The sequence below is a fragment of the Ranitomeya imitator genome, chromosome 1 (genome assembly GCF_032444005.1).
Source record: "Ranitomeya imitator isolate aRanImi1 chromosome 1, aRanImi1.pri, whole genome shotgun sequence".
Lineage (NCBI taxonomy): Eukaryota > Metazoa > Chordata > Amphibia > Anura > Dendrobatidae > Ranitomeya > Ranitomeya imitator.
In genome coordinates this window covers 783,398,334-783,410,437 of record NC_091282.1, presented here as the reverse complement: position 1 = coordinate 783,410,437, position 12,104 = coordinate 783,398,334, and the positions used below count along the sequence as shown (strand labels likewise).

Here is a 12,104-nt window from a genome sequence, read left to right as displayed (position 1 = left end):
TTGCAGCACAAAAACCTCTTATTATACCGAAGATTACCGGCTGATACCTCGCCACTTTCAGGTGTGTTCTGGGAGGATGGGAGGGTCTCGTAGCACCACAGAACTGTAAGCAGGGTAGTAACTGGTTAGGAAGTTATCATTACTATATGCTGTAGTCAAAACTAAAAAATGTAAATTCCACCCCTGGTTAAGTTCTCTTTTACCGTCAAGCCAAGTGACAAGCAATATGGTCAGCAGTACTTGTCCCACAGGGGTTATCACCCATGAGCACATGGAACGCCATGTACTTGCTTAGTCTCCTTATGAGATGTCTTTCCTTTGAGTCACAGTGTTACATTCAATATTCCAAAAAAATAGTCTAAGTTTTGGTGAAACTTTTGCAAACTGAGGGACCCCAATGGAAACAAAATATATCAAACCAGACAGGAAAAGTCTGAGGTTTTCCTGAAAATATTACATTCATGGGATTTTAATATGCAAATTGACTCTTAAGAGAGGAAGAAGACTTCAACTCTAGTGCAACCTATTGAATCTAGCAAGCTTAAAAGTCAATACGGACCCCTTAACGAGCCTTGCAATGTGACTTAGGATAAAAGCCAAAGCAGAATCTCAATTTGCAGACACGGTGTTTCGGGGTATTGCCCCTCGTCAGTGCAAAGTGTCCCAGCCTTAAGCCTCTCACCTACCGAAGTCTGATCTGACACTTTGCACTGATGAGGGAAACACTTGAAACACTGTGTCTGCAAATTGAGATTCTGGTTTTGGCTTTTATCCTACATCACATGGCAAGCCTTGTTAAAGGGTCGATAATGACTTCCAGTATTGCTGCTTCCAATGGGTTACTATAGCATTCTAGTCCTCTTCCTCTCTGAAGAGGCATTTTTGCATATTTAATTTACCAGAGGCGTATGCATGGCTTATAAGTCTCCTCACTCTGACATAACAGGCCTGGCTTGTCACTCTCCACAAGGAGAAATGTTACCCCTTAGATTAATGGGGTTAAAACACCCTACTAGGGACCATGAACCTCAAAGCCCCCTGCTTGGGACCCTTGACTATGAGTCAGAGTGTAGACCTGATCTACTATTTCTTATTCCATGTATAGGCCAATTTAAGAAAATGTGCAGCCAATGGAAACATCTCCCATCAAAATGGAGGTTGTCAAGAGCTGGACCTGTGATTGGTCATCTGCTCTGTTTTCAGGAATGAGACAGTTCTTTTTAAAAAGTGCCAAGAATTTTTCTTTTTATTAATATTGATGACATAAAGGATACAACTTTGCATTCTACAGGTCAGCATTTACTAAGAAGCCATGAAGGTCCTCCAATATCTCATATGGTTCATCCCCATGGTGATCGCTTTAGACCAGCGTTTTTGCAATTTTCCAAGCGAGGAGCCCAAGAAGACAGAAGATGGTGAACAATTCAAAGAGGCCCAAAGTGCAATAGTTACAGCAAATATTGAATTTGCACTAAAACTTTTTAAGCAAGTAGCCTCCAAATCATCAAGGGTAAAGGGATCTCCGATCCAAAATATTGTCATCTCTCCACTGAGTATTTCCACCACGCTGTCCACACTGGTGTTGGGAGCCCGATCCACAACTTACCAGGAGATCCTGGATGTCCTGAACCAGAACCACACACAAGAGGCAGAAATGCACGGAGCGCTGGGCCATCTCCATCGAACACTGAACCAACCCGAGAGCAACCTACAGATCAACATTGGAAATGCCGTATTTGTGGACAAAAAGATGGAAATCCTTGAACGTTTTCTTAATGAAACGGAGCATTACTACCAGGCGGAGATTGTGAAGACTGACTTCACAGATGGACCACAGGTCAAGGGACAGATCAATGATCACGTCAAGAGCAAAACTGATGGGAAAATCCCAGAGGTTATCAAAGACTTGGATCCAGACACATTAATGGTTCTCATCAATTTTGTCTTGTTTAAAGGTAAGATATTAAATATCTACGTCTCTAAGGCAAATCTATAAAAATCTAATATATTAACATCTGTCTATAGGGGAATGGAAGCGTCCATTTGTCCGTCTGCTGACAACAAATGACAAGTTCATTGTGGATAAAGACACGACAGTGAATGTTCCTATGATGAGTAACCCTGGTGTATACAACATTCACCATGACAAGAAGCTTGCGTGCACTGTGATCGAGCTCCCGTACAAAAGCGAAGCTTCTATGCTCCTCATTCTCCCTGAGGAAGGAAAGATTCATGATGTAGAAGAAGCTTTGTCTGTGGACATGCTCAGCAGATGGAGAAAATCAATGGGAAAATGGTAAAAATGATGTATCAGTTCTTGAGATGTTACAATGTATCCGTCTCCTGTGTTTGAACATTGAATGTTTTCTTTCCTCAGTAACATAAACCTTCATTTACCAAAGTTTTCCATCACCTCCTCTCTGGACCTAAAGACAGTTCTAAGTGATCTGGGCATGGCGATGGCTTTTAGTGTCCAGGCGAACTTCTCTGGAATGTCCCAGGATGTCCAACTGCGTGTGTCACAGGTACGTGGTTATTTCCCATTGTGACACTGCAGAACTTCATGTGCCCATCTCAGTACATGTAAGGACAAGCACTTCCAGTTTGCTACCCTGGCAAAGATGGAAAGTCTTGTCGGCCTCTCTCTGGCACCAGACATTCGGGGCAAATACTCCTACCTACATCCTTGCCACTTTGGTCACCCAGAAGGCTTCTAATACCCGCCGCCCACATTGGCTTGTTACAAGCTTGAACCCCACTAATCATCATGCACGCCGATGCAGTTCACTTGGAGACAGAGGTCTGTGTGCTGCACCACCGTGTGCCATTCAGAGGATTGTAGCGCCTTCACAGATTAGTAATTCCCTATGAAACTCTAAGTCACATCAGCTTCTGCCATGAAGAAGTGGCCATGATTGAAATCTAAGGTAATCGCCAGCTTGGCTACATTTGGGACTCACATAGACATCAGTGGAGGGGTCACTGTTCCTTATGTGTTCAAATAACGGTAAGATGGGTTCTCAGTCCAGGACTTCATAGGAGGGTCCCTAGAACCTTCTAAGGTTTGAGCCTGGGTGGTCATCTATCCACTGTGGCCCCTTCTTGACTTCTCCATGGTGATATACTGACCCTATATTTGAGGTTTTCTGGTTTCTTTTCCTCCAGGCGGTCCACAAGGTCATCCTCAATGTTGATAATAAAGGCACAGAGGGGACGCCTTTTACCGGCTTTGGCTTGACTTTCTTTGCTCCTTACCCTGATGTAAAAGTGAACAAACCGTTTCTTGCTCTCGTCATTGATGATGAGACTAATACAATTCTGTTCATGGGAAGAATCACCAACCCATTAAAGAAAAACGTGGAAATGTGACCGTTGTCGTTGCGATTCTGGGATGTGAGACGTAATAAAAATGCAACAGAGCTGAGTTTGTCATCTTTTTCTTGTGACAGATTTACCTGAAAACTCTAAAGAAAAAAAATGTTTTTTAGTCCAATCTCCATCCACCTCTGGTCCAACTGGGCTGCATCGCCCAGGAGGTGGCACTCTACCAGGCCTCTAACTGGAGGATATTTAGCTTCCAGTACTGCAGACATTGTGTCACTAGAGCTTACACTCATGTTGCTAACTGTCTGTATGGGTGTTGATGAAGGTACGCATGTCGCCGACTGTCTGTGTGAGTGTATGTGACTGGTCACTGATTGCCTGATAGATGGAAAACAAGCAGGTGATTAGGTGCACTTATATGTTTGGTCGCTATGAAGCACTGAGTGCCTGTGCTTGGTTTGGACAGTCATTCTGTGTTGACAGAATCCCTTTAACGACTGTCAGCCTGTCACTGGCTGCCACGATCACTGTGAGTTGCTGTCTGTCTCACTATCCTCCTCCGGCAGCAGGCCAATCGGGGCCTATTGGCACCGCAGCACTGCTCTGGGCTCCCTGACACCATAGCACTACTCTGGGTTTCCTGGCACCACAGCAATGTTCTGGGCCCCCTGACACTGCAGCACTGCTCTGGACTCCCTGACACCGCAGCACTGCTCTGGACTCCCTGACACCATAGCACTACTCTGGGCTTCCTGGCACCACAGCAATGTTCTGGGCCCCCTGACACTGCAGCACTGCTCTGGACTCCCTGACACCGCAGCACTGCTCTGGGGCCACTGCAGCACTGCTCTGGGCACCCCAGCACTGCTCTTGGGCCACCTCAGCACTGCTTTGGGCCCCACGGCACTGCTCTTGGGCCACCTCAGCCATAGCTCCCAACTTTTGAAGAAGGGAAAGAGGGACAGAGTTTGTGCACAGCACACCGCGGCAAATTTTAGGCCACGCCTCTGACCACACCCATTTCACAACTAGTCACACCCATATCCACGCCTCAACCACACCCATTTAGCACTGCTGATCACACTGTTTCATAAACAATAGTTATAAACAAAAAATATGACCATACAGTGCTCCATACTGTATAATGGCCACATAGTGCTCCATACTGTATAATGGCTACACATAGTGTTACATAATACATAATGGCCACACATGATGCTCCATACTGTATAATGACCACACATAATGCTCCATACTGTATAATGGCCCTACGTGATGCTCCATACTGTATAAAGGCCACACATAGTGCTCCATACTGTATAATGGCCACACATAGTGCTCCATACTGTACAATGGCCACACAGTACTCCATACTGTATAATAGCCACACAGTGCTCCATACTGTATAATGGCTACACATACTGCTCCATACTGTATAATGGCCCCACATGATGCTCCATACTGTATAATGGCCCCACATGATGCTCCATACTGTATAATGGCCCCACATGATGCTCCATACTGTACAATGGCCACACATAGTGATCCATACTGTATAATGGCCACACAGTGCTCCATACTGTATAATGGCCACACATGATGCTCCATACTGTACAATGGCCACACATAGTGATCCATACTGTATAATGGCCACACAGTGCTCCATACTGTATAATGGCCACAAATGATGCTGCGTACAGTATAATGGCTACACATGGTTACCCCACCCCATCATTACCGTCACACCCCCATCATTGCCTTCTCCATCACTACACACACACCTTTCAACTCACTCCCTCGCAGCAGCCAGCAGCTTCCACTCCCATGGCACTGAATGATGTCATCCAGCCGCACCGCTGACTGCTCACGTCGCTGCAGCTCCGGTATGCCACTGATAAAGATTTCTCCATGTCTCCTGTGCCAGTCAGTGTCAGAGTGAGGAGCAATATCTACTCCGATCCGACACAGCTAGCGTCCACTCCGTACACCTCGTACACACGTGGCTCCGCTTCGTACACACGACTCCGCTCCGTACACCTTGCACATGTGGCTCTGCTCCGTACACCTTGTACATACACAGCTCTTCTACATCCACACTGTAAACACCTCCTGACCCCACACAAACTTACCCTCATCCAGCACCATGACAACCAGCAGAGTCCTGCATGCATACACGGAGGCCCCGATCATGTGACCCCTGACTCTTCCCCTCCTGTGACCTCATCACAGGTCCTGTGCGCACAGGGCAGCCATATATGTGATGTGCTGCTCTGCGGGTGGAGGGATGACACAGATGAGGCTGACATTGCAGTGCGGGAGAACTAATGTCCCGCCCGTGACCGTGTGGGAGACTGTCAAAATCGGGACTGCCCCGCTAGATCCAGGATGGTTGGGTGGTCTGCCTCAGCACTACTCTGGGCCCCTGCAGCTCTGGAGGCTCCTGTTTTGGACTGATTTGATAAACTTCCCTCTGTTGTATTCTACTTGGTACGCTGCTACGTTTTCCCTGACTTTAATTCCATGTATCATACTCCAAATGTACTAAATGCAGATTGATATATCCATGTTATTCACACCTAGCACTATTAATCCACCTCCTTCTGTCCTTTTCTTCAGCTTTGATGGTAGTATTAACTGCAATCTGCTAATTGTCCCCGCTGTGAACTGTCCTCCTGCTCCCTCCTCCTCCCCTTTCCTTCTCTCACCTGGCTTCATTTCATGGACACTTGAATGGTATAAGTTGAATGGAGCTGCTCAGATATGACTTTAGTCAGATGTGACATAATTTAAACTGACATCTTTTTAAGTGTATCATCAGAAATATACCAGAAATTGGCCAGACGGTAAGGCTAATCCCTGTCTTTTTATTTCACTTGCCTTTCTTTTCTTCCCCTGCTCTTTAACCATGCTCACATTTGCCCCCTCTGTTTTTTCCCCACGAATCCTCACTCTCCTTTGCTAACCCCTAACCCCTGCACCCACGAACCAAATAACTATCACTCCCTCTCTCCCACCCCCAAACCTCGCTTCACCTGCAGACCTGCTCTTTAACTTCAGACCTCACCTAATAAAATATAATAAAAGCCGATTTCTCTCCTTCACCCACCTGCTTTCCCTTTCTCTTCTCATTCTCACTGCTGGTGACATATCCCCCAATCCTGCCCCCCACCTCATACATCCCACTAATCCTCACCCCTATCCTTCTCACACTAAGAGAAACCCCTCACACTTAAAATCTGTGCCACTGACCCCCACCACCCTGCTTCCTCTCTCTGGGGCACTTTGGAATGCCTGCTCTGTCTGCAACAAGCTCCACGTGATCTATGATCTCTTTACTTCCCGCAACCTTTCCTTCCTGGCCCTCACTGAGACCTGGCTGATGCCCCCTGACATGGCTTTACCTGCTGCACTGAGTTACGGTGGCCTCCACTTTACACACACTCCTCGCTCTGGCAACAGACATGGCGGAGGAGTGGGTTTCCATCTTTCTAAAAACTGCTACTTCAACCCTATCCAACCCCCACCCTCCCTTATCCTCCCTTCATTCGAGGTGTACTCTGTCCGTATCTACTCTCCCTCTAATCTCCAAATGGCTGTCATATACCGACCACCAGGATCAGCCACTGCCTTCACTGACCAATTCTCCACCTGGCTTCTTCACTTTCTCTCTGCTGACATCCCCACCATCATAATGGGTGACTTTAATATCCCTACTGACACCCGCCAGCCAACAGCCTCCAAGCTCCTGGCCCTTACCTCATCCTTTGGACTTACTCAATGGTCCTCCACAGCTACCCACGCAGACGGACATACACTAGACCTCATCTTCACCCGCCTCTGTTCCTTTTCTAATCTCACAACCTCTCCCTTCCCCCTATCTGATCACAATCTACTCACCTCATCCTTGTCCTCCTCACCTGCCCCCCATGTTCAGCCACTACCACATCCTCGCAGAAAACTTGCACACCTAGACATTCACAGACTCTCTTCTATCCCTGTCCTCAGTCGCCCCTCTCATGCATGGCAAAGTGTGACAAATCAAAAGGCAACCCTGGCATAACAACCTCACTAAAAAACTCCGACAAGAATCCAGAGTCGTGGAGCGGCGTTGGAAAAAAACATGCCTGCCAGATTACTTCACTGCTTTCAAACAAGCTACACTTCCCTTTAAACTAGCCCTCACATCTGCTAAACAGACCTATTTCACTAACCTTGTATCTTCATTATCAGACAACCCCAAACAACTGTTCAGCACATTTAACGCTCTCCTCCATCCACCACTGCCATATCCCAACTCCCCTCATCTCTTCTGAGGACTTTGCCACCTACTTCAAAAACAAGATTGACCAAACAAGGCAAACCTTTATAATAATAATAATTTTTTATTTATATAGCGCCAACATATTCCGCAGCACTTTACTGTTCCACCACCCGAACCACTCCATATACCAGACCTCTGCCCTTCCCTAATAACTTCCCTCTCCAACATCACTGAAGGAGAACTTACCTCATTTTCCAAATCACACCTCACCACCTGTGCACTTGACCCCATCCCTTCACACCTGCTCCCCAACCTCACTAACATGCTCATTCCAACCCTAACCCATCTCTTCAACCTATCGCTATCTTCTGGTACCTTCCCCTCTGCCTTCAAACATGCCACCATCACACTCATCCTCAAAAAAGATAACCTTGACCCAACTGCTATGCCCAGCTATCGCCCCATATCACTGCTCCCGTTTGCTTCCAAACTCCTTGAGCAGCATGTCCATGCTCAACTTTCCTCCCACCTATCATCTAACTCTGTCCTTGACAACTTCCAATCTGGCTTCCGCCCCCACCACTCCATCGAAACTGCTCTGACCAAAATTACTAATGACTTACAACCAAAGCTAACAGACAGTTCTCCATCCTCCTTCTCGACCTGTCCTCTGCTTTTGACACAGTTGACCACTGCCTACTGCTAGATTCTTTCTTCCCTTGGCATCAAAGGCCTTGCCCTATCCAGGATTGCCTACCTTTCCGACCGCACACTTAGTGTTTCCCACTCCCACACCACTTCATCCCACACTCTCTCTGTTGGAGTCCCTCAAGGCTCTGTCCTAGGGCCCCTACTTTTTTCCATCTATACCCTTGACCTAGGACAACTCGTAAAGTCCCTTGGCTTCCAGTACCACCTCTATGTGGATGACACTCAGATCTACCTCTCTGGCCCAGATGTCACCTTTCTGCTGTCCAGAATCCCAGAGTGTCTATCAGCCATATCCTCCTTCTTCAACTCTCGCTTCCTAAAACTCAATGTAGACAAAACCAAACTCATCATCTTTCCCCCATCTCGCGTATCCCCCCTACCTGATCTATCTATTACGGTAAACGGCATCATGCTCTCTCCCACACCTGAAGTCCGCTGCCTCGGGGTAACTTTCGACTTTCTTGTCCTTCAAACCGCATGTCCAAACTCTTGTCACCTCCTGTCGTCTCCAACTCAAAAATATTGCCAGAATCCGTCTCTTCCTCAGCCCACAATCTAGTAAAACTCTTGTGCATGCCCGCATAATCTCCCGCCTCGATTACTGCAACACCCTCCTCTGTGGCCTCCCCGCTAACTCTCTTGCACCACTCCAGTCTGTCCTCAACTCTGCTACATGGCTAGCCCACCTCAATACTCCCCCGTTTCTCCCCTCTGTAAATCCCTCAATTGGCTCCCAATTCCCCAAAGAATCCAGTTCAAACTGTTAACACTGATCTACAAAGCTATCCACAACCTGTCCCCTCACTATATCTCTGAACTAATCTCCCACTATCTTCCCTCACGTAATCTTTGATCCTCCCAAGACCTCCTACTCTCCTCAACACTTACTCTTACCTCACACAACTGCCTCCAAGATTTCTCCTGAATATCCCGCATCTTCTGGAATTCCACGCCTCAACACGTCCGATTATCCACCATCCTTCAACCTGAAAACCCATCTCTTCAGGAAAGACTACAGCATGCAATAACCATGCCGCCTCACCACCACCTGAGCTGCCACGTCACCAACCACCCGAGTTGCCGTGTCACCTCTGCCAGAGCAGCCGCGTCACCACCGCCAGAACTGCCGCCTCACCACCCGAATTGCCGTGTCACCACCGCCAGAGCTGCCGCATCACCACTGCCAGAGCTGCCGCATCACCAACCACCCGAGCTGCCGCGTAACCACTGCCAGAGCTGCCGCGTCATCTCCGCCAGAGCTGCCGCCTCACCACCACCAGAGCTGCCGCACCCCCTGACCTTCTGTCTCTTCCCCATTAGCCCCTCAGCTGTCCTAATGCTTTATTCAGAGGGTCAGGTTGTCATGACTTCTTCATGGTCCAGATAAGGCAGCGACATATCCGGTGATATAAATATCAGTCACTGTTGTTCCCTGTATCCCTGAGGTCGGCGGCGCACAGACAACGGTGAGAGATTTCTGATGTTTTGTTACTTTGTAATTATTTTTGACAAAATGATCATTAAGGTAAAAAAAAGGAAAATGGATTAAAGGAGCACTCGCTCCATATGGGTTACCGGGTCCTGGATGTGTCTGGCCTCATTTACTTATGAGAAGGTGACGATAAATCTGAGGGACTTTACTAAAATGGCGCCAGATCGTGAGTAATAAATGTAACTAATGCACAATTAATATGTATTCTGATCACTAAACCCTCTAATAATGTAGGAAAAGCTGGTGAAAATGGAGCGCCCCCAGACGCAGGGCCGCGGGTTACTCGGTATCGGTCCTCTGCTGGCTCAGTTCTGGGGATGTGACGGTGGCTGGACCCGGTCCGTGACCCTACGAGTCTGTCAAGGTTTTGTGACGCCACCTGTGGTATTCGGTCAGGGTGACCGACACTGCTTGGGGACCACTGGGGTGATGTGATGGCAGCTAGATGGTTTACCTTCCCACAGGTGAAGTATGTCCCCAGGGCTTCCCAGTAAGGTGGATGGTGATGGTGTGAGGTGCAGACAATAACGAGGACACAGGATTGCAGTCTCTTTACCGATGACTTCAGGATCCTCAATCCAGAGCACAGTTAACATGGCTGTCTGAGACCGGCTGGTCCGAAGGCACATCCAGAGTTCCCTTTACAGGTGGAAATCGTTGCCTACCACTATGTTACTATAATCTGGAATTGCTTGCCTGAGGAGGTGGTGATGGCGAACTCAGTCGAGGGGTTCAAGAGAGGCCTGGATGTCTTCCTGGAGCAGAACAATATTGTATCATACAATTATTAGGTTCTGTAGAAGGACGTAGATCTGGGGATTTATTATGATGGAATATAGGCTGAACTGGATGGACAAATGTCTTTTTTCGGCCTTACTAACTATGTTACTATGTTACTAGCGCCTGTGTGTTGTAGTGCTTCCCTGCTGAGCATTCGGGATAGTCCTCACAACTTCTATTCTCGTTCATTCCAGTTCTTTCTATTCTCCGTCCCCCAGGTATGTTATGGCTAGGACGCACCCGTATGACGGGTAGGCTCGGAGCTCTTCCGGGACCCTAGAGATGCCCCTCTCCACGTGTTGCCCCCTATGTCTGCGTAGGTGATGTAAGGTAGACAGCCAACCTATAATTGACTGTCCTGCGGTATTTGAAGTAAGGAATAGTCAGTTACTTCCTCGGTGTTCCGGGCACCGGCTACGCGCCTCAGTAGGATGTTGCCGTTCTCCGGGCACGACTCCTACTGGCTCTCCTTTGTGCTTGATCTCGTTTCTCACTGTCCACAATATCCTTCGCTTCGTGTCTCTTTCTTAGGATACCGCCGCGGGGTAGTGCAGGCGCGGTTCCGTAACGTTCTGTTCTTGTCGCTAGGTACCTGCCAGGTTCCCACGCCTGACAGGGACCCCCCTGAATCTTCCCCCTGCAACACCCCCTGCCACGGGATGTTGCCTGAACAAAACCCAGTCAGCTTCTGACTAACTTCCTATCCAACCCCTAGTTTTACCAGTGTGAGGAGTGGCCTAATAAATAAAACCTTTTGCTCCCCCTAGTGGCCGGAGTGTGAAGTGTAATGTGTGCTGGTGATACCTGGTCAGATGAACTCCTTTAGTGCCATCAGACGTACCATCACTCCCCATAGTGGCAGAGCAACGTTACTGCAACGACCAGGTCTCTGGGGCGCGGCAAAAACCTCTGCTGGCTGTAAGGGAATGGAGCCGGTCTGGATCACACGGCGTGATACAATATGTGTTTTATATGTCATGGATCTCAGGCCGACTATTTGGTTATATGTATGCCTCACGTATACATAGGAACGTACCCTTCTCAACACTGATACATTGTAACAAGGCCAGCAGCTGTGTGAGCGGGATAGTCAATCAAACATTTCCATTCCCTGACTGAAAGCAGAGGTATTACACTGAAACAATAGGACTAGTGATGAGCGAATATACTAGTTACTAGAGATTTCCCAAGCATGCTCAGGTGACCTCATAGTATTTTTTAGTGCTCGGAGATTTAGTTTTCATCGCCTCAGCTGAATGATTTACATCTGTTAGCCAGCATAAGTACATGTGGGGGTTGCCTGCAGTGGCGTAACAACAAAGTTATGGGCCCCGGTGCGAATTTTCAAATGGGGCCCCCCCATGCCAAAATATTTTCCACCCAAATTCATGTTTTCTATTCATTCAGTATTTAAAGCAAAAAATATTCAAATTATACAGAAACAAAGGTTACTTACGAGAGTAGAAATCCACCTGGATTAGATGTCTTGGTAAGTCACCTACAAATAGAAGTATCATTATGTCAGCATATTTCACT

At 47.6% G+C, this 12,104-nt stretch overlaps 1 protein-coding gene across 1 annotated transcript; it reads left to right on the top strand.

Annotated features, from left to right (window-relative positions):
* The first annotated feature begins 1,105 nt into the window (after positions 1–1,105).
* On the top strand, positions 1,106–3,420 carry LOC138658115 (alpha-1-antitrypsin-like). The gene is made up of 4 exons (XM_069745655.1): positions 1,106–1,955; positions 2,026–2,296; positions 2,378–2,525; positions 3,166–3,420. Exons 1-4 carry the CDS (start codon positions 1,313–1,315, stop codon positions 3,367–3,369), a joined length of 1,266 nt encoding a protein of 421 aa, XP_069601756.1. The 5' UTR covers positions 1,106–1,312; the 3' UTR covers positions 3,370–3,420.
* The last annotated feature ends 8,684 nt before the right edge of the window (positions 3,421–12,104 follow it).